The sequence below is a fragment of the Globicephala melas genome, chromosome 17 (assembly GCF_963455315.2).
Source record: "Globicephala melas chromosome 17, mGloMel1.2, whole genome shotgun sequence".
NCBI lineage: Eukaryota > Metazoa > Chordata > Mammalia > Artiodactyla > Delphinidae > Globicephala > Globicephala melas.
The window spans coordinates 20,372,578-20,395,414 of record NC_083330.1 but is presented as its reverse complement, the minus strand read 5'-3'; the positions used below and the strand labels follow the sequence as shown (position 1 = coordinate 20,395,414).

At 41.2% G+C, this 22,837-nt stretch overlaps 1 protein-coding gene across 2 annotated transcripts; it reads left to right on the top strand.

The window, feature by feature from the left end:
- Positions 1-1,204: 1,204 nt before the first annotated feature.
- PEX2 (peroxisomal biogenesis factor 2) lies at positions 1,205-20,440 on the top strand. 2 transcript variants are annotated; one of them, XM_060287474.2, is made up of 4 exons: positions 1,205-1,344; positions 3,645-3,675; positions 15,460-15,553; positions 15,714-20,440. In XM_060287474.2, exons 3-4 carry the CDS (start codon positions 15,478-15,480, stop codon positions 16,646-16,648), a joined length of 1,011 nt encoding a protein of 336 aa, XP_060143457.1. In that variant the 5' UTR covers positions 1,205-1,344; positions 3,645-3,675; positions 15,460-15,477; the 3' UTR covers positions 16,649-20,440. The 2 variants fall into 2 exon arrangements, with proteins under 2 accessions (XP_060143457.1, XP_030715391.1); XM_030859531.3 differs by lacking the exon at positions 3,645-3,675.
- The last annotated feature ends 2,397 nt before the right edge of the window (positions 20,441-22,837 follow it).

The following is a 22,837-nucleotide window of genomic DNA, read 5'->3' as shown; positions in this document are numbered from 1 at the left end:
CATCCTCCTAGGCCTGACCTGAGAACTCCTTAATGTATGGAAGACAAGAAAATTCCAGCTATCTGTGGTGTTAACTGTGTATCTTTCAGGTAAAAATGAATTTGAACAGTATTAGACTTCACTGAGAAATGTTCTTTTATCTTATCTATAATGTTTTAAATTCTGAATAACAAGTGTTCCACGGGATAATTAAAAAAAAAAAACCCGACGCTTTCTTGCATCACTGCTTCTACAGGATGAGCTCTCCAATGTCTATCAATACAGCTATTGTAGGACTGATTGCTCCTGGCGAGAAGGCGGGGCCAGGGGAGACGAGCTCAAACGTTTTTAAGACCTACTGTGTGCAGGAAACTTTACGCACCTGACTTCACTCAAACCAGCCCGACAGTGCCATCCATGAGTAGGCAGTGGCGATTCTCAACGCCGACTACACATAATTGCCTGGTGAACGCTCAAAAAATACCTTCCGTCGGGCCCCAGTCCTAGAAATCCCCCCTCACTTCCCCAGAACTGGGCAACCTGGCTGTCGGTGTTTCTAAGAGCTCTGGGGTGATTCACACCGACCCTGCGGCCGGGAGCTCACGGCCCCCAGTGCTGCGAGCGCGTCCAGCTCGCCCGGTTGGGCCTCCCGAGCCGCGGTTTTGCAGGGTGGATGGCCGACTAGACGGGGCCACCTGCCTCCCTGAGCCTGCAGAGGCCAACAAGCCCCGCCCCCCACCCCCACCCCTACCCCTAAGGCAGCGCCGCGCCGCAAAACTGCCCCAGCTCGGACGCTGCCGCGCTAGCCAGAGTCTCCCTTCCCAATGGAGCTATCCCGCGGTAGGCCCTCCACCCGGGGCAAGCGAAGAGCCCCCGAGACGCGGAGGCGCCCCGCCGCCACTCGGCGGCGCTTGTGCGGAGGCCAGCTGCCGGCGCCCGAGGGCAGGGAAAGCCTTGCTTTCGAGAGCCCCTGCTTCCCAGCGACCCCTGACACCGAGGTCTCTCCACGCGCGGCCCCCCCGCGTTCGCCACTCTCCTGCCAATAAGATACGGATTTCCTCCACTGCCAGCCGACCAATCACCGCGCGCGGATGTCCTCTTCGGCCCTTCGGCTCTTCGGCTCTTCGGCTCTTCGGCCCTTCGGCCTTCGGCACATGGACATTCGCTGTTCCGCGGCGCGCTAAAGCGTGGTTCTCGTTGGTTTAGTTTCCCCTTTTTTTCAGGCACTTCCGGGTGCTGCGTCACTACGTAAACCCGCGAGTTCCGGAAGCTTGGAGAGCCCAGGTTCTGCTAGGAAAAGCCAAGCTTCCCAAAGAATGTTTCAGGAACAGTTACTTGGAGCGGGGCGTTTCGCAGACTCCTAAGGTCAGTGTCGCCCGAGAGAGCCGGAGTGCGGACCTGAGGTCTTGCTTACAGCTGGGAGGGCGTGGAGTTTCACGACCTTGTAATTGTCGCCTTTTACTTGTTTCCCTGTTGTATTGTCTTCCTGGAAGAGGCAGTCACAATCTGATTTGGGGAAAGGCAGTGAGACAAACGTAAACTCCTAAAAATAGTCTTAGGATCGCACCATTAAAAAGAAAAAAAGAAACACAGCTAGACTTGAGCTCCTTTGCATTCTGCGAAGTGACTTTCTAGACACGCACTTGGAAATCTTTTCCCCGCACTTGGCGGTGGTGAGATTTAACTGTTACGAACGGCTTAAGAATTATTCAGGGTCAAAACTTTAATATCTGATGGTTCATGTAAAATGTTATGTTTGGTACCAAAAAAGTTGAGTATGCTTAAGTTTCCAACATTTCTGAAAGACTATGAACTCAAAAGCAGTTTTAATTTTCTTGGGGAGAAAAAGTTATTGAGAATTTTCTTAGAAAATTGCTTGCGATGAGCGTGTTATGTTTAACATTGATTTCTGGTAAGAGATAGAATGTAAAAATCATTGTTCTTCTGAGGCCTTTAATTAAAACTCATTGTTTGTTTACTTATTTCTTTAGGTCCCATTTTCCAAAAATACTACATTTAGTGAAAGGGCTGTTCACAGAATCAGACCAAGTTGTTGACCGTTCACAACACGTCTGTATTCTATGATGTCCCTGGAACACTATATACCTGGACAGTTTCAAGCAATTACAGGGAGGCTGAGGTTCCATCCACACCACAGTTTGTCGTCTAAATACCTTCCCATGATGAGTTACCTTTAGTTAAGCCTGAACAGAATAATCTTGGGATGGCTGACGCTTCCTTTTTCTTTTTCACTTTATCTTCTTCCTGATCTTGCCCATATTATCCATTACTTGTATCCAGAAAGATTAGAGTTGAATGGTTTTGGGCCATAAAGAGATTTGGAAGAAAAGAGAGAGTGGAATTAGGAATTATTTACAAGTTAAAAGGAGAACCCCTTATTTTTTTCCTTAGGAAAAAAAAAAAAAGGAAAGAAAATAGAAGTAACAGGACATAGTAGAGAGCATGCTAGACTAAATCAAGAGAATTGAGTTCAACTCCTGACCAGGTCTACCTCTTAGCCTTATTCTCCTCATTTTTAGAAATTAGGAGTAGCACCTCAATCTGTGATTTTAAAACTGTTCCATAGGAGGACTTCTGTAGAAATTTACTGGAGCCATGCAGAGGAGAGATGAAACAAGCAGACCCTCAGCAGTATTTTACAAGAACAGCTATTTTTTCTGTTCTGCTTGAAAAACTGGGATCCCGTTAGGAAGATTAAATTCATATTTTAGACTAGATGATCTGTTTCCTTCTAGCATTAAAATTTTGTTTCTTTGGTTAATTTTTCATTTGTATTCAAGGTGCATTCCTTTGATTATTACAGTTTTTTAAACAATAAAGTGTATATGTTCACAGTTAATTCATTACCAAAAGCCACAAACGTGTCTATATTCAACCTTATTTAATAGATACAAATTTTAAGTTTCTTTCTTTTTGATCAGAGTCGTACTTCCTTTTCTCTTTTCCCCGTACTTTTTAAAATTTTAGCCATAAAATTTTTGCTTATATTTGAAGCTCATAGTAGTCTTTGCAATAGGGAAGGCAGATGTTTTCCATTTTCCATTTTTGGTAGCTGAACCATAAAGATGTTAGCAGTGTTACCTAACCTCACGTTACTAGTAAATTTCCAAGGCCTGGCCCCATGTTTTCCTCACAGCATCAAGTATATTTTAAGTTTCTTTGCCTCTTGCACTCCACCATGCTCCGGTTCCTCTAGCACAGGAAAAGGTATGCAGTATGCACAATCTTTATTTCTGGACGAAAGTTCTGCTCTGAATCACTGCCTCTTTTTTTTTTTTTTTTTCCCTCCCTTGATTATCTGGGTTGGACAACCTAGAAGCAAATTGGACTTTCCCTTTTTTCTCTTCACTGTGAAATGACAGCAGTTTCTAAACATTCCATGTTCCTCCTCAGTTCCTTTGGAAGGTGGAAGAAACCTCAGGAGGAAAGCCCCAAACTGCCCGCACTTGCCCCGCATCTGTAATCCTGGCACTGCAAGTGCCATCGCTGTGATTTCTGGATGTGGACGTGGAAGCAGGGAAGAGGATGTCTAGCACCCTCTGTACTTCCCATTGTGGGCTGTTAACTTCCCAACCTTTTCCCACCTTGGAATCAAAATGCCCTTTTCTACATTGCTTTTTATCTTGTTTCATTTTATTTTCCAGAACTCTTCCTTCTTACCTGCCTGTCAATAAGGTGAGATAAAATTTCATCCCAGTTTTCTTTTCTTTCTTCTTATTATAAAAACATGAAAACCAAGAGCTCTGGAGTAATTCTGTTTGATTATGTATACCCATTCCTTTACAGTGTCAGGCAGGTGAGTTGGCATTGCCTCTACCTTGTGTATGGTGTATGTTCATAATAGTTAAATGAATGTTTGCACCTCCTTTTTTCACCCCCGTATTCCTTTGGTTCAGATTTGATATTGAGTCTCTTTGAATGGTTCTCTGACCACACGGAAAGACAGGGAAAGTAGATGAGGTGCATCCCAGGCAACTCGGGCAGCTTTACCAGATTCCTTGAATTTCTTCCTGTCTACGGTCCTGAGAGCTTGACTGGCAGGCTGGTGTTCAGAAAGGTCATGAGGGAAAAATTCTGTTTTGAGCTCTGTGGGATTGAATTTGATCCAGGCTTACCAAATACTCATACTACTAACTTCCTTTTGTGTGTTCCACCATTTCTCTAGTGTTTACCAGAGATTTACTAAGCACCAGCTTGACCTTAAACAGGTTGTCAGTCTTCTCTTAATTTTTTACTTCTTAAAATGGGCTTAATATTTACTGTGTTATGAGGATTAAATGAGGTAAAGAACTGTAAAGAAAATGTCTAGTGCCTCATACATAGTATGTATCCCATGGTACTTCCTCCTTTTCCATTGCTAATACCTCTGTTCCTTCATGGCTCTTCTCACATTCTCTCAAGTGCCATAAAATGTGCAATTAAACCTGTGTTCCAATAATCTTAAAGTCAGTTAGAATTCTCTTCTTAGGCAATTATATCCTCAGGTTTTTTTCCAGATTTATAGAGTACTTAAAGATCTATTTGCTCTGTAAGTTTCATGTAGTTGCTGTTTGTTCATCCTTGGATTGCAATTTTTGCTGTAGTTCATGCCTGCAATCTTCATCTCTTAGTACTTAGCCACTTAAAATAGCCCCATCTGCATGTCCTGCAGTGCCATACTGAAGTGTTTATGTTCATCTTTTAGGTCCATCATCACCTTGTCCATAGAGGATGATGGTACAGAGCATGGCCCCACCACTTCTGCCTGTGTGATTTTCATACAAGCCAGCTCATCTCGCTGTGCCTCAGTTTCCTTGATTTAAAACACAAATACTGAAAGAACCTCTTTCATAATATTGTAAGGATTAAATGATTTAATATTTAATTTTGCAAAGGACACTTAGCTGTGGTCGTTGCTTATTAGCACTTCATAACCAGAAAGTAAGTGGTACAGGTTTACTGCAGTTGTAAACTCACAGATTGGTTGGGTTTCTCTTCCATCAGGCTTCGCTACTTTTTTCCACGAGTATTGAGTCTGTCTCATGGGTACCACCGTTCTGATTTCTCCGCTTTCTCTAGCCTTTTCCAAACTCATGTTCGACATGAACCATTTCTGCAGTTGGAAATGACTGTTCTTTTATTTTTTTCTCTTCCTCTTCCAAGGTTTCCTAAAATCCTATAAGGATTCTAGAGAGGTAGACTTTTTACAGTGCTTTTTTTTTTTTTTTTTTTTTTTTTTAACTGCTAAAGAGCACAATGTGGTAAAATGACTTGCCCAGAGTCACACAGCCTGTTGGTAAACCTGGGCTAGAATACAGAACTAATCAGAAGCAGTTTAACTCCCCTCACCCACGTTCACTCAGACATCTGCTCTTTATTTCCACAATGTGCTTTCTTTCTCAAAGACTCAGAAGTATCAACTTTCTGAAAGAAAAGATGATGAGTGCCGTGCTGTCTTCTTAAAAATGTATTTGTGAAGTGAGGCCGAAGTAATGGGCAATTCTGTTCTCAGGTTTAAAAAAAAGTATTTTGTGTTACTTGTAGATACTTGAGTAAATAACCATAAGTGAAATAGGTAAGGTGCTCAATTGTGTACGACTAATTATAGTCTTGAAGACTGTAGTCTTTGAGTTGAATTCCCAACTGTCTCCAAATAAAAAGAGTATTTCCCCTCTAATAGGGCAAGTTACTTATCATTGTTCGTCTTTTTGAGAAATGTATACTATTTGGAACTTTATCCTTCCAGATATATTTTAAAGACATTTTGTTGCGTACCCACTAGCACCCCCAAAAAGAAAAATTCTATTTGGAAATTGATGAGGATTGCATTTAAGTTAAGAGTAATTCAGAGATCTAGTGTCCATAAGGGAATTTTCAAATTCTGCATGTCTTGTCTGTATCCAAATGAGAACAATTGGGATTTGTATCATCAGATATCTGTAAACTATTGAGACTTAGTTCATATTTGATGAAAGAGAGGAACAAAAGAGCAGTGACAAGTCACTTAGCAAGCCTGTGGCAGAAGTGGGATTTGAACTTACAGTTGTTGATTTCTAGGCCTGTTCACAGTGCCAGAGGTCACTGTGTTCTAATGGGTCCCAGCCATAGCTTTTTCTCTTTTGCTCATGTTTGAAATGTGTTCTGGGAATCAGTGTCCTGTTAAATCTCTCTTTGATGCATGTCCCATTTATTAGTATTGATTTCAATACAATGGACAGTAAATCTATCTGACTACACAAAGGAAATAAAATAGTAGGGTATAGGTTCAAAGCTTAAGATCTTGGGTTATAGAACTTTTTTCATATAACCTCCTAATATGAAACGCTGATTAAATTTTTTTTTTTAAAACCTAAAAGGCAAAAATGGTCTCTTCCATTTTGATTACTAGAACCTTTAGGATAGTGTGGTAGCAACATTGTTATACTAAAAATTAGTTGATTATTGTGGATCTAGAAAAGGATAGTCTGGCAGGGAGCGGGGGTGCATATGGATGGGTTTGAAACCTTAGCGATTACGTGGGAATCACATGTTTCTGCTGACAAAGTTTACAGGACTGTAAATTTAAGTGTAAAATTTTTGTCGGCAGTATGCATTGACAAACATGCCTAATGGTAATACATCTAGTACTGAGCATCTTGGAACAGGTCAATAATAATGTGTATATTGATAGCAGTAATGTAGGAGATGTTACTTGGTATTACAGGTAAAAATCCATGTTATCCCCTTAATCATAATTACATTAATATTGACAGGCCCTTGACAATACCCACATTATTATTGATAGATTTCTGTCAATAGCATATTTTTAAATAAAATATATTCATTCATAATTTGTACTATACTCAATAAAAGCTCTGGAATACATCCTGAAAAATGCTGCTTCCCTCTTTAGTGAGATACAGTCATTTGTTTTGGTTTTGGAATGCAATATAGATGACAGAGTTTTATTTGGGGAATGAAAAGCTTAAAAAGAAAGCCTGAGTTATTTAAGGGATAAGGTTATATATCGCTGCTCTTAGTAAACGAATTTTCAGTTGTTTTTTTCTCTGTGAAAGAAAAGCAGTGTGACCTGTCTAGTGATAAAATACCAGCAGGAGACCTTTTTAATAGTTTTTAGTGCTAGATCATTTTGTCTTAAACATATTTATGTGACAAGTTAATGACACTAACCCTCATAGGTGCTATACTTTTTATCTGGTCTTGATTTTTGCCTTAAGCCTCTTTTTCACATATCCTTAACATAGCATCCTTCACTAAACACTAATTTATTTAGTGCCAATTATGCTTCTAATTAATTATTGTATAAGTCTCTTTGCATGGCCGTACATGTTTCCCCCTGGGTTAACTTTTTAGAATCTTAACTTAGTATAGTTTGGGAAATGGGGAGTGGGGAGGAAGAGGTTGATAGGATTGTGTATTAAAAGAATGAGATTTCACGGCAGAGTAGGAAAAAGCATCACCTGATTTTGGCCTTCTGGAAAAATCAATTTGAATTAAATCTGATGGTGTTTGTTTCAATTCAAAACAATCCCAACTTTTTTGAAAAAAGATTAGCTTGTATTTTTTTTAACTATTCAAGTTTGAGCCTACTTTTGTGAAATTAGATGCTAACCTACAAGAACCAATAATATGGGATTTTTAATACTTAAACTCTTGAAGGTAGAAGTAGACTGACCAATAGTTGGGTGTGGTTAGCGATCAATGTAACAGTCAGGAAAGCATTGGTTTACCAGAAGAGTTGGGGATTTTTGATTAAAAAATGTGAGGACACTGTAATCTTTTTTATTTTCATAGTTGTCAGTGAAGCGAGTTAAATTACTATGACTTGTTCAGAAAGTTATTAATAAGCACCTTAGTTAAGGCCCTTGAAAGGTTGCAGAAGTCCTGTAACTGGGGCTTCCTTGGTGGCGCAGTGGTTGAGAGTCCGCCTGCCGATGCAGGGAATACGGGTTCGTGCCCCGGTCCGGGAAGATCCCACATGCCGTGGAGTGGCTGGGCCCATGAGCCATGGCCGCTGGGCTGCTGAGCCTGCGCTCCGCAACGGGAGGGGCCACAACAGTGAGAGGCCTGTGTACCGCACAAAAAAAAAAAAAAAAAGAAGTCCTGTAACTGGTCTTCCAGAATTGCAGTTTTCCTTTTCTTCAACTTCTTGAACTCCACCATCAGATTAATCTTTTAAAATTTATATCCTGTTATGTCTCTTCTCTTCAGTGATTACTCATGGCTACAAAATCAATGCAATTTCCTTAAAACAGGGTCTTTTTGCAGGGTGTTGACTCTTCAGCCAGTCTCTCCTGCCAAGCCCTTAAGCTCTGGTCACAGCAGGCGACTTTTTTCTTTATTTCCTAACAAGTGCAAAGACATTGATGGGAATTAAATAACGAAGGACGCAGCTCCTGTTGGAACCCATCCCTGTGTTTCCCAGATAGACCATGGCCAGTGTCAGTGCTTGCATATTTCTGGATGTTGCACAACATTATATGCAATTTTTCTCTTTTCTGCCCCGGGGAGTTTTGTGACCCTTTATAGTGTTTTCCTATTTTGAGATCCATTCTTTGCTTCAGAGATCAATGGCTAGTCTTGATTACCATAGCATCCTATTTCTTTAGAAATGCTTGACTAAAAAGAAGTTAACTGAGACTTAACTATTTGGACCGAATCTCTGGTACCTAGGAAAATGCCCAGCATTTTGTCGGCACTCCATAAATATTGGTTAAATTGAGTAGCCATTTGTCAGAGAATTCGAATTCACTGAAACACCAACTTCTTACATTAGACTGAGAATAACTTTATGTGATTTTAAGGCACTTGTGGCATTTTTCTGTGCTCTATACCCATTATGGGCAAATATTATTGTATGACAGTGGAAGGAAGAAGTTCTATAATCAGATGAATGGAACTTCTAGTTATTTCGATTTCATCAGTTTCTTCTGCTCTTGAGCACTGCCCTTCTCTAAAGCCAGTATTCTAGAATAACTGACCTGCCAGAAGGCAGCGGGGGGCAGCGGGGGAGGAACTGAATGGGGTGTGTTGGTGAGGAACCAAGGTTGGACGCCCGTCTTGGACTGCCTGTATCAGGCCCTGTTCAGCGAAGCACCGTAGAGTCAGGTGCTATCGGTGTGCATTCTGGAGGTTTCTCTGCTTCCGGATCAACAGGCACAGCCACGTGGATGCAGGTGAAACAGCCCAGAGAGCAGGTCATGCTGGCACCCACCCCTGTTCTCTCGGGATTCCCACCCCAACATCTCCTCTCAGATAAGATGCAAGTGAAGGGTGTGATGAGTTCCACTGGACCATGTCTCTCCCCTTCCCGTCCGGCCCCCACACATGCCCACATCAAGGTGCCATCACGTTCACTGTGTAGCTGCCCCAATTATGTTTTAATGGTGTAGTCAGTATTTCCTGGGGAAAAAAACATTCTTTTACCACAGGTCGACTGAGGTATTAGATGAGTAATAATGAAGATTTCAGTCTTTTCAGATGAGATTTGGTAAAATCCACCGAGTCTTTTTCTTCTTATGCTCATCCCTAACCAAAGTAACAATAGTACAATAACAATACTGCTTTCCCGTTTCCAAACCACTTTCATAACATTATCTGCTTTAATCTCACCAGCATTGTCAGGTAGTGGTTCATTTCCAACTTCTAGAAGAATCTGATGCTAATGACTTTTTTAAGATTACATAGCAACTAAATGACCAAGCTGGAACTTGAGTCCAAGTCCATCAGATTTTAAATCTGCTCTTTCTACTCTGTCACAGTTGCCAGACAAGAATATAGAGCAATAGGAAGGCTATTCTACTTTAACAAACTATGGTGCATAATGGACAGTGTCTGTTCTATGTTTACAATTAAAAGAAGTCACAAAAATGACTAAAATGTTGGAAACTAAAATCTAAAACAAAAAAAACAGAGAAACAAATTATTTATCTGGAAGAGCAAAGGCCAAAGAGTAGTTAATAATAGTCTTCTGCTCTAGTAAAGAGTCTTCTGTAGGGAGGAGATCGAGCCCAGCTGTTCTTAATCTACCCCGAGGCCAGGCCTGGGGCGAAGAAAAGGAAGGAAAAAAAAAATGTTAAACTGTAACAGAAGGGATAAGAAAGAATTTTTTTGATAATAAGGATTGTTAAATACTGGATTGGTTAGAGAGTGTGTTAAGTCTTCTTTTCTGGCAGCCATTAAAAATTCCTGTCTTTACTAAATGTCCGTCAGTATGATTCCTCCAGAAATGAGGGAGTTGAAATAGATGATTCCTCTGAGAAGCCACTCTCTCTGAGCAGTTTCTCCCTACATACAAGTAAGGGACCTGAGAAGAGATAGGTCCCCTCAACCTCCAGTTCATCTGCTCTCAGCAATGTTCAGTCAGTACAGATTCACTACCAAACTACTCATTCCACTGCATATGGGATCAGCAAATCTTTACTAAGCAACTACTGTGTGCCTGTCTTTGTGGTAAATTCTATAAGATTACTAAGAACTGATTGTGACTCTAATATCTGAAGATACATAAATTGGCACAACTGGTGCTCTAACACAAGCCATCCTTCTCATCTGACCCTCAACTGAGAAGAATAGCAATCCATCCAGTTTAAGTTGGGGGCAGGGAAGGGGTGAGGGGAGGGGACTTGTAGTGTTGGACTTGATATCGATGTCCAGTATGATCCGAGCTTTTTCAGGAGTACTTTTACAGATAAGAGAATTTCCCCTATCTTGCTGACCACAGAATACGAAACCTGGGGAAGACGCCGAGTTGTTGATACTGTTACAGTAGAAGAGTTGCATATACCGTATTCCCACCTATCCTGAAGGATTTATAGAATTTTGCATGAGGAAAACTGAGTTAGGTATCAAAGTCACTTTGTGGGTGGCAAGCACTTTGAGAAGCAAGTATGAGGCACTTTCCCTTAACTAGTTTATGGTCAAGTTAGGGAGAGAAGATGTATTCACACTACTGAAATCACAGTACAAAGAGTTGAGGGCTCAAGCATGTGACACGGACAATTGTTGTCAGAGTTAAAAATGCTGACAGTGGGAGTTGGAGGTAATTATGAAGGTTTCGTGGAAAATGTTGTAACTGGGTTGGAATGTGAAGGGCAGATGGTTGAGGGCGGTAGGAGGAGTTGCTGGGGAAGGTAAGTGTTTTAGGTACATGAGAAAAGGTACAAAGGCAGGACCGAAGGATAGTCTGCAATTAAAGGTTCTTTGGTGAATAACGGGTTATATGGTTACAGAGATGAAGACAGAATTGAGGTAGGTTAGGTCTAAGAAGTTTGTACTTTATCCCAGGGGCTATAATGAGGTAAAAAAGACATGATTTGGTAAATAAGAATAAGTAACTTTATAGAGTTTGGTTTGCTTATGAGGTTTTTCAAATAGTGTTTTAGTTTTTTCTTTTCTTAATTACATAAATGTTATGTTAATTAGAGAAGATTTGTAAACTGCAGAAGAAAGTGAGAAAAATAATCACTGATGATTTTTTACATAAATTTTGGGATTCTTTTCTATTGAGATAGTTTTAAGATTTATGGAGTGTCTTTGAGAACCTTGCAATACCATCTACCTTCGCTAATGCCTGACTTGTCCATCACCTTGCCTGCTTCCCTTGTGCAGACCTTGGTGGGAGTCTTTAAAGTGAGAGCCAGGACAAGACTTTATCTTTGCATCCCAGGCATCTGGCAGGGCTAGGATGTATTGATGTTCATAGAAATTGTGGAATCTGTGAATGGTCTCAGTCTCACAAGGACTACTTAATAGCAGAAAGAGAAAGCCTGAATCAGTGAAGATTTGTAAGAACCTCTGTAGATCTAGGAATGAAAACCAAGCAGAAATGAGTGGGAAGACCAGCATGCAGCATTGAGCTGTATGGGTGATAGATATGACCACAAAATTATGAATTCAGCTTGGAAATGGACTAGCCCAGTAATTTGCAACATCACCTGGGAACTTGCTAGAAATGCAAATTCTTGGCTCCCACTCCAGGCCTACTGAATCAGAAAATCTGGAACCGAGGGACGCAATCTAACAAGGCCTCCGCATGTTGAGTGCCGAGGTTTGAAGAGCGCTAGACTAGAAGCACAGAGAGAGACTACAGGAGTGTGATGCGAAGACCCCAGCAGAGAAAGATTGAAAGGCCAAAGGTTTGCGTTAGCAGTGAACGTAACCCATGAAATGCCACAGTAGCTGGAGTAGGAAACCATGAGAATAAGATGATGTTGTTACAAAGAAAGTCGAATGTGCTGTAAATGGACAAGATCTACCTATCTTTAGACCACTGCCTTCCTGATCGTAGCATTTAAATAGATCAAGTAAATTTAAAATAGATCGGTCCCATGAGAGGGGGCTCACACTCAAAATCTCCACCCAGATTTTCTCTGTCATATCCCCATAACTGCCTACTGAGCTTTTCCACTTAGCTGTCTCACAGGAGCCTCAGATCTCTAAAACTACACAGATTTATTATCTTTCCCTTCAAATCTATATCTCTGCATGTGTTTCCTATTTCAGAGAATTGGACTACCATCCACTTCATTACTCAAGTCAGTTATTCTTGGCTTACTTCTCACTAAGTCATGTCCATTCTTCCACCTCCAAGCTTTCAAAGCTACCTGCTTTTCTCCATCCCCATTGATACCTTTCTAATTTAGACCATCATTAGTTTCTCAGTAAATCATGTTAACAGTCATCTTAATTGGTCTCTCTGCCTCCAGTCTTTCAGCCTCTGATCCATTCTCCATGTGGCCAGAACAAGCTGTCTAAAATGCAATGATTAGTTCTTTGCTTACAGCCATTCAGTGGCTCCCTCATTACCTTCTTGATAAAATGCAGCCTTCTCAACCCGGCTTTTAGAGCCTTTAGCTTCCGTCTTTTGCTTTCCTTTCCAGCCTGATCTTTTGTCCTGACCCCTCCTGTCCTTGGCATCTAGCGTTCCCTCTGTTGGAGTGGTTTTCTTACCTTCTTGTATCTGCCTGACACTGCTGATCCTTCAGGTAGCTGCAGAGATCTTGCCTCCCCCCAAAGCCTTCTTGGGCCTTCTGAGGTCTAGGTGCAAGCAAAATGTTCTGAAGTTCCCCTTGCACATCACCTATCACACCTTATTGTAATTGCCTGAGTGTTATTTTGTGCAGCACACTCTTCCTTTCCCCCTCCTCCCACTCACTAGATTATAATCTCTGCAAGGGTTGAGACTGTCTGTTCTCCCATTTTATCACTGGCTCTGACACATTCATTGGGAAACAGCAGATGCACAAGAAACATGTTGAAAGAAGTAGTAATCAACAGTCTGGATATGGTAACTTGAAATAGTTTTAAAGGTTTTTGGATGGGAATTTGTATTTTCTACCCTTCACCCACCCTAGACTTTTGTGTTCACTACTCCACTCATCTAGTATTTGCAGGAGGCGGTCTGTGTATCAGGCACTGCGCTAGTTGCTAAGATTCAGCTGTGACAAGACTGAATCTTCGCAACAGGGCTTATCCTCTAGTGGAGGAAATAGTTCAAAAGTAGTTTACGGGGCTTCCCTGGTGGTGCAGTGGTTGAGAGTCCGCCTGCCGATGCAGGGGACACAGGTTCATGCCCCGGTCCGGGAAGATCCCACATGCCACGGAGCGGCTGGGCCCGTGAGCCAATGGCCACTGAGCCTGTGCATCCGGAACCTGTGCTCCACAACGGGAGAGGCCACAACAGTGAGAGACCCACGTACAGGAAAAAAAAAAAAAAAAAAAAAAGTAGTTTTTTTTTACGAACAGTAAATACATAAAGGCCAAGAAAGAGGAAGGACAGGGTGCTAAAGGAACAGCTAGAGAGGCAGGTAACTCATATTTGGAGGGTCAGAATGAAGTGGTCCCTAAGCTAGTACTTAAAAACTTAGTCTCATGTGAGTTTTTCAGTTAAAGAATGGGAACAGACTGTTCCAGGTGATGGGAACAGACAGCAAATGTCCACTAGCGAACAAGAGAGGGGGCCACTTTGTGACTAGAGGTTGAAGCATTAGGAAGGAAAGCAGCCTGGGGGTAGGTTTAGGGAGGCTTGTGTTTTAGAAGGATTGCCCTGTGGGAAATGCACTGAAGGACGCAAAAGGTAAGATAGACCAATTAGATGTCATCCAGCGGGGAGCTGAGAGCAGCCAGAATGAGGAAAAGGCTGGGAGGGGATAGAGTCGTGAATGGATTAGAAAAACAGAGAAGAAAGGGCACTCTGTCCTAATCCCCTTCTTTCTTTCCTGTAGCTCCTGGCTAGTGTGAGGCAAGGATTGCACAGAACTTGCAGCCAAAATCCGCACTGTTGTAGCTTATAGGCTGCCAAGTCAAGTCTTGAGGGAGCTGCAGGAAGCGGGAAAAAGTTGAGATCACCCACCCTATTTATCAGTGAGAAGCATTCCTGTCATGGATCTGGTTTGAGAAGAAAACAGCACTAAACCACCTATTATTTAGTAGTTATTTTTGTTTGTTTTTGTATAATTTTGTAAAAAATTATAATAGAATTTGAAAGAACTTTAGAGGTCATTTTGTCTCCGGTCCTTAGTTTTGTAAGTGAAGAAACCAAAGCAGAGGCATGGTGAAATGACTTGACCAAGGTCACAATTGCTGCACAGTTGGTGAGAGTGAACTTCACGGGGATCCCTGCCTCCATCTGTAGCTCAGTGTTCCCTTAGTGCCTCGGGCCTTGCAAAGGCCTTTTGACGGCCCAGAGATCATGATCCAGCTCTGTGTGTTGAGGGCCTGTTTTAGAAACTAAATTTAAAGAGATTTCTTGTCATATATTGGATTTTCCAGTTCATTAATAAAATGTAAAATACCTAAAGTAAAATGTAGAATCTCTAAACTCCTTAACAACAGTAGCTGCTGGGTGGTTTAATCTCATTGATTTGCACAAAATAGGCATTTAATAAATGCATTTTGAATGAGTCAGTCATACCCAGCTAACCATTAATCAGCTTGTTTCTATTTCATTTTAAAAGATTTTTATCCCTATAGCACCTATTTGTTTCCTTAGTGTTTTTATGAAATGATCTCAGTGTCTATTTTTACATCATAGTTTCTTTTTCTTAGAAAACTGTATGTGCACCTTAATAATGACATTGCTGCATTCATGTTGCTTTGTGCTACTATTTATTTTCTATGAGTGTGTGCTAGAATAATAAATACTTACTGGTTAATTTTGTTTTCTCCTAACTTCCTTTACAAATGTAAAGTGTTCTTGAGACACATTAAATGACTTGTTGAAAATATTCCTTCAGAGTCAGTAGAAGTGCTGGAAATTAAACTGAGGTCTTGACTTACCATCCATTGCAACGTTCCACATAGTTCATCATATTTATTAAGTTCGTGTATTTAATAGGTCATGCTATTATTCAGCCTCATCGCTGTTAGCCTCAGGATTTTATCATCTCCCTTTAAAATATCTGACCCAGGAGGACTACCTAGGGGAAAGTTTGTGGAAAAAAGATGCAACGTGCTAAAACTTGTTATTCCTTTGATTAGGAGGGCCAGAAAAAAAGAATGGAAAGAAAAGATAGGAGAAGAAAGGAAAGAAGAGAGGGAGGAGAGAGAGAGAAGAAAGAGGAAGAAGTTCCAAGTAAGAAGTGACTGTTTACTGTGCTGCTTTGATGCTACTGAAAGCCCATCTCCTCTGTGTCCTGTGTCATTTGTATGTCACAGTTTTCCAAGTGTAAGTCGAGAAGATAGTACAAGATTGCAACTGTTTGATGATGGTTTCTAATTGTACTTTTTCCTAGAGACCTTTAGAGAAGGCATGGCTTCCAGAGATGAGAATATGAAGCGGACAGACAGAGTGCTAAGAATAAGCCAGTTGGATGCACTTGAACTAAACAAGGCCCTGGAGCAACTCGTTTGGTCCCAGTTTACTCAGTGCTTTCATGGATTTAAGCCAGGGCTGTTAGCCCGCTTTGAACCAGAGGTGAAAGCATTCTTGTGGCTTTTCTTATGGAGATTCACCATCTACTCTAAAAATGCCACCGTGGGACAGTCAGTTTTGAATATTCAGTACAAGAACGATTTTTCCCCAAACCTGAGATACCAGCCACTGAGCAAAAATCAAAAGCTGTGGTATGCCGTCTGTACAATCGGTGGGAAGTGGTTAGAAGAACGATGCTACGATTTGTTTCGAAACCGTCACGTAGCATCCTTCAGGAAAGCCAAGCAGTGCATGAATCTCGTGGTTGGACTTTTGAAGCTGGGCAGGTTGATTAATTTCTTGATTTTCCTCCAAAGGGGCAAGTTCGCAACTTTGACCGAGCGTCTGCTGGGCATCCGTTCTGTGTTTTGCAGGCCCCAAAATGTCCGAGAAGTAGGCTTTGAGTATATGAATAGAGAACTCCTCTGGCACAGCTTTGCCGAGTTTCTGATTTTCCTCTTACCACTTGTCAGTATCCAGAAGTTGAAAGCCAAGCTCTCTTCATGGTGTATCCCTCTGACCAGAGCTCCAAGCAGTGACAGCACGCTGACCACCAGCGGCAGACAGTGTTCTCTGTGTGGGGAGTGGCCCACCATGCCTCACACCATAGGCTGCGAGCATGTTTTCTGTTACTACTGTGTGAAGAGTAGCTTCTTATTTGATGCGTCCTTTGCTTGTCCTAAGTGCGGCACAGAGGTCCACAGCCTGCAACCACTGAAATCAGGAATCGAGATGACAGAAGTGAATGCCCTTTAGAAGCTAAAATTGTTTCCTCTGAGGAGAACTGTATTTTGTCTAAATCCTTAGCATGAATCATCCTAAGCATACTATTTAGGTATGTCTTATGAGGACATGTGCTTCTCAGCCACTGCCCTCTGTTCCTTTCCAGGCACGACTAAATTCTGCTCACACTGGAAACCACATGATTCTAAACATATGATATAAATGGTAACATTTTTTTTTTAATCATTGCATTTAATTTTTAATGTCAAGAATAATGGATAGGGCTTCCCTGGTGGCACAGTGGTTGGGAGTCTGCCTGCCGATGCGGGGAACGCGGGTTCGTGCCCCGGTCTGGGAGGATCCCACGTGCCGTGGAGCGGCTGGGCCCGTGAGCTGTGGCCGCTGAGCCTGCGTGTCCGGAGCCTGTGCTCCACAACGGAAGAGGCCACAACAGTGAGAGGCCCGCGTACCGCAAAAAAAAAAAAAAAAAAAAAAGAATAATGGATAGTTTTTATCAAATGACCACTAAGAATGCTCCTTCATTCTACTACTTCCTGGAAAGAGGTTAGACTCTAAAAATAAAAGATTGTGGTGACTCTGAGATGAGTGGGCATTTATTTTCAGAAATGACACCATAACATCATAAAATGACAATAGTAAGACCTGTTGTTTTAAACTTTCAGATCTGATGTGTCAATTGTAATTTTAAGTTTTTCTCTGAAGCCAGCTTTTAAAGGATTCAGTCAGCTTCGTTCTCAGGCCAAACGACGGCCACCAGAAGCTCAAGACTTCCGTTTTACCAGCTTTCTGATCCCACTGGCCTGAGAGCTTCTTGCCTAATAGTTCTGGCGAAGTCCAGGAGCTCACAGCTATTGGTCAGCCCGAGATTATGTGCACATTCCTAAACCAGGATGGAGAAATACTGCTCCCGATCATTCAAATGTGGGTGACATACCCTCACGAACACCCCATGCACCTAAAGGAGGACAGGAAGCAGTTCACCACAGGTGTTCTTAGGAGAATGGTGGCCGCCAGAAAGGGGAAAGCAGTAGATCCCAACTAGAATCTCCCTTTGCCTTCTATATCCCGGAGTCTTTATTTTACCAGTGATCTACTTTGATAAGGACATTATAAGTAAATGGTCGTCTGAGACTGCAGATTTGAAAGGATGAAATAAAGTTAACAAGATTTTGTTCTACCAGCAATTTTGTTATGGTGTTATTTTGATAGCGAATTCTGAGTAGGTGCCCACATTGTCATAATTTTAACATGAAAACACAATACACCTACGCTAACTAACGGTTGTCAATATTATAGGGTTTTCTTCTTCTCTACGGACCCTAATGGCACTTAGTACAATTTTTTTTTCTTTTTTCATTTAACATCTGCCACTGCCACCATCACTAAGTGATAACCCCCCATGAGGTCAGAGACTGTGGCTGTTCTGCTCATCATTGGCTAGCCAGAGGCTGCCTCTGGGTTCCAGTGTACCAAGAGACATCTTGTTAGCCAGTGATGAAACCTAACATCACAGGTTGGGTTCTGCAGAAACAGATGTCGAAAAGGGTTAGAATATCAATACAAGATAGTGATTAGGGATCCACGCCTGTGAAAGGAAATGGTGAAGAAGCAGGAATAGCAGAGGAAACAACTGTAAGCCAGGCCTGCCAGCCTCGGCCAACCCTGAGGAGATCTCTGGAGCATTTTGTCTTTCAGGATGTCCTAGGCGGGGCCAGAGTAGTCAGGCCTTTGACCTCCACCTCTCAGACAGTGAATGTGGCCTCAGGGGAGGGCACAACCTCAGGCCTGGCAGCTCTGCACCCAGGGCGGACCCTGAAGGAACTGAGAGCTGAGGCAGCCTGCGGACCTGACTCACCACAGTGAGGCCACAGGGCCATCCTCAAAGGAGGAGCCGGTGGCTACCCCAGTGGGTATCACAACCGCTCCCATCTCTCTGTCTTTTTTCTTTATAGTTTCCCTTCTTTTGTTTTCCCTGCTTTTAAGGATATTTGGCACAGAGCACATTAAGGGCAGCTGGCATTCACCTTCTCATCAGTGGGTGTACACTTAGTGCTGCCTCAGGGAGCTTCACCTCCCCTCAGAGACGCAGGCCTGCTGGCCAAGCTGCTGTGACAGCCTCAGACTCTATCTAGTCCCTGCTGCCCTGTGGCTGCCAGGAGACTTACCTGAACCCTGGTGCTTCTGTTCCCACCCCCCAGCGGCCTCAGGGCCCAAAGTTCACGACAACTGGGTCGCATTTAGCTACATTAACGTTCATCCCTGAGTGTCCCCCTTTGAGAAAATAAGAACTTCCACACTAACATTTTTCTTTTCTCTCCCGTGCAACTTGTTCTCAAGTCAGGTTTGCTACTTGTGTATTTAGTGTATCCAAGTGGCTTCAGTGATCGTATCTAAAATACATCCCTCCAAGCGAACACAAGGCATGACCCACTCCCCTGTTCCCAGCTCCCCCACCTTCAGTACTTAGCGGCTGTGGGGTACGGACAGGTTTATTTAACTTCTCTGAGTTTCAGTTTGCTCAACCTATGAAATGGGCATTCAGTAATGTCAACCTCTTAGGACTGTAATGGGAATTAAATAACATATCATTCTTTCAAAAATTATCTCTTGAGCCCCTACAGGCATTCTTCTTCTGTACTCAGAGATGTGTTCATGAATAAAACAAAACCCCTGGCTTTCATGGAGTTTACATTCTTGGAGGGGTGATAGACAATAAACACATGTTGTAAGATCATTTCAGATGTGAGAAGTACTCTGAAGGAAATAAAACAGGCTAAGGGAATGGAGAGTGACAAGGGACGCTGTATTGAATTACATGCTCCTGGAAATCCTCTCTGAGGAGCTGAAATTTGAAGAGATCTGAATGAAAAGAGGGAGAGAGCCAAGCAGAGAAGGGGTGCCAGGATAAGAAAATGGCAAGTGCCCAAGGTCTCAGGTGAGCGACCATCACCTGTTCAAAGAACAGCAAGAAATCAGAGCGAGCAAGAGAGGTGGGAAATGAGGCAGTGAGATAAGGGGATCCGGGGCCGGCCCTTGCAGGCCAGGGTGAAAAGATACCCGAATTTATTCTAAGGATGAGGAAACCACCGGAAGGTTTTAAACAGAGAAATGACATCAAACTTACATTCTTTTAAAGGATCACAGTGATAATGTGTGAAGAGTTATGAGAGCAAGAAAACCAGTTCAAAGGCTACAGCAAATAATCAGTAGATACAAGCCACGATTCTTATGATTTCTTTTAGGTTTGTGGTACATTACTGGCATCACTATCTGAAATGGCCAAGGCCAGCAAAGCCTTGAGAAATTCAAACCGATTTTCATAGATTTCATGCACCAGAGCTCTACCCATGGCGTAGTTCTTTGAGTTCCCATTAGGGGCTGCTTTATTTTGAATAGATTTCTAATGAACTTTCACCAACAGATGAAAAATAACAGACAAGACATAGAGAACACTGGTAAAAAGCAAGCATGCTTATAGTAACAAGAAATAATAGAAAACCTGGTATCAATGGAAAAAAAGAATTTAAAAACCCTAATCTGGTAACATTTAAAGTAGGGACACACGGACTCTGAAGAATAACTGAATAGTAATTGTGGCTTAAAAAAATGACCTCGGATCATCAATAAAAGTACTTTACAATCTGTATCATTTGGCTAAGGAGGCAGTGACATTAACATTGCTGTATTTGAGGAAGCCTTCAAAATGTGCTGGCACTCAAAGGCAAAACCTTGATTCCTTTGGAAGCTGTTTTTCCTAACAGCGCTCAGTAAGTGAAGTGTTACTCTATTAAGAAAAGATGTTTTCAGCAATTCCAAACAGACTTTTTAGCCAAACCAATAGGCCATATTGTCTATAGGACTGATGTTCCAGGGTTCCCTGCAGCCAAAATTAGTGTGTAGTGTACATTTGTACTCATCACCACAAGTAATTTGGCAAGTATTTCTCGTATATGTTTGTTTTTTTTTTTTTCCTTCAAAGAGTATGTACGTTATGTAACAAGACAGAATAGGCCTTTATGTTTCCAGGTCGTAATTTTCTCTCGATATTTAACTGGTCTTATTTTCTCTCGATGTTTTCAAGAAAAAGTGTATGGTTTTTAAAATGTCATTAAAAAAAAGGTAAATACAATTTTATACAAGGGTCTTCATGGAATCCTGTCTTGAGTTGTTATTCTGGCAATTAAAACAAGTCAAATGAGGTTAAACCAAGTCACTTCTGAGGCCAGGGAGTACAGTATTGAATGGGTAGTTCTCTTTCCTTCTCATTAGCAGTAAAGTAACTTCTTCTCATTAACAGGTTTGATTCATGCTGAAATCCCAGAACCAATAAAACATAAATCTATGGAAGTAAAGCTGATTTTAAAATCAGATGGATGTGGACATGTGGACATGTTTATATCCATTGACCTTAAGAATCTATTTCAAGGAAACGATAAGATTTTAGATATAGATTTATTGAAATGATCAGTATAGCACTATTCATAATAAAGATGTGAAACAACACAAATGTTCAACAAAAGGGAAATAAATAAAATGGTAGAGCTATTTAATTAACACAATGTTTTAAATACCATGGAAAAAAATTTTATGCAAAAATATACATACGTTTAATTACATGAGAACGTGCTTACAATATAATATTAAAATGAAGAAAGAAGTAGGTTATTAAGTACAATATGATCTCAACTATGAGATAAACAGGCACATATACTTACAATAAATAATTCAATTTTGATTTTTTTCTTTATACTTTTTCTGTATTCCCCAGTTTTCTACAGTGAGCATGCAATACTTAATTACACCAAAACAAGTTACTTATTTCTTTAAAATCTCCTGGCCAGTTTTGTTTCAGTTCAATTCAAAGGTAAACATGTGTACAGCTAGTAAACTAGTCCTTTAACTATGTGAATTTAGGAGATACAAGATCCTAAAAACCTTAGAGTAGCTATTTTTGCATTACAATAAATAGTCTGCCCTTTTTATGGCCAACCACTCACAACTCTTAAAAGAGTCTGAATTATTTAATGCATTTATAAATTACATATTAAATCTCTAACTCCATATAGCATATACGTTTTTTTCAAGCACTTAGAAATATGTAGGCAACAAAAAGGTAGAGTTCCCACTCCCTTTTCCAAAAGTATTTGTATGGTACTTACAAATGCATGTACAGTATTTGTAAATGAATGTAGTTTAGTTACTTTAAAATATCTAGAACCAGCACACCAGATCAAAACAATTGACATAAATACTTTATATTATCAATTCACCTAAGCCTGTAAGATGACCATATGTCCTCAACTAAGAGTCAAGACGCAGGTTCTGACCCAGGAGTTTGTATTCTTTCCAGATGTGGACACAGAAATGCTGACATTTCTGAGGTATTTTTATGGTTTGGTTGCCAATAAGACATAATGCAAGCTTGAACTTCAGCTGAGACTTCATCTAGTCACAGTTCTGAATTAGTGGAGCCAGAGACTTTACCGTCCTATGAGGTGTCAGGGACGGCTCCCTGGTAAATATATTCCCTAAGCACTCAGGAAATGCCATCCTCTCCTGGCAGCCTCTGTTCTCTCAAATTGCCAACAATTTTTAAGAGTGCCTTTTTAATCAGCAAAAATTATAAAATACCACGATTGTTTTCCACTCATGAAAAGTATGGTCATTTGCTTTAAAAATGCTTAGCTCCAGGCCAAGTACAAAGGGCAAATAAATTCTTTGAGAGTAAGGACCCCCATCCAGTATTGTGTGCAGTGTTTCTTAGTGCCCCTTCTCAAAGCTACCAGAATATTCCTCAGTTTCAATTGGATGACTCTCTTTCTTAAATGGCAAAATAGACTGTGAGCTCAGTGAGGATAGAGACTGTATCTTGCTCATTGTTTTGTAACACTGCAGCCGAAAACAGTGACCGGCACAATACAAGTGCTCAGTAAGTGTTTGAAGAAGGCAGGAGAGTTTGGGGTTTGATCATGAACCCCTTAACAAACATCGAGCAGAGCAACTAATGGTATTATTGTGAGAAGATTTCTACATGCATTTCTGTAACACCATAGAGAGGCCAGCACCCCCAGTTTGTCTTTGTGGTGAGTCTTAGGAGTGCCATTTTTAATTTAAAATGTTCTGTGGTATTCTTGCTTTGAGGGGAAAACAGTTGGAATTCAGGAGCACAATAAGAGAATTAATAACATTTCTTTGAAAATA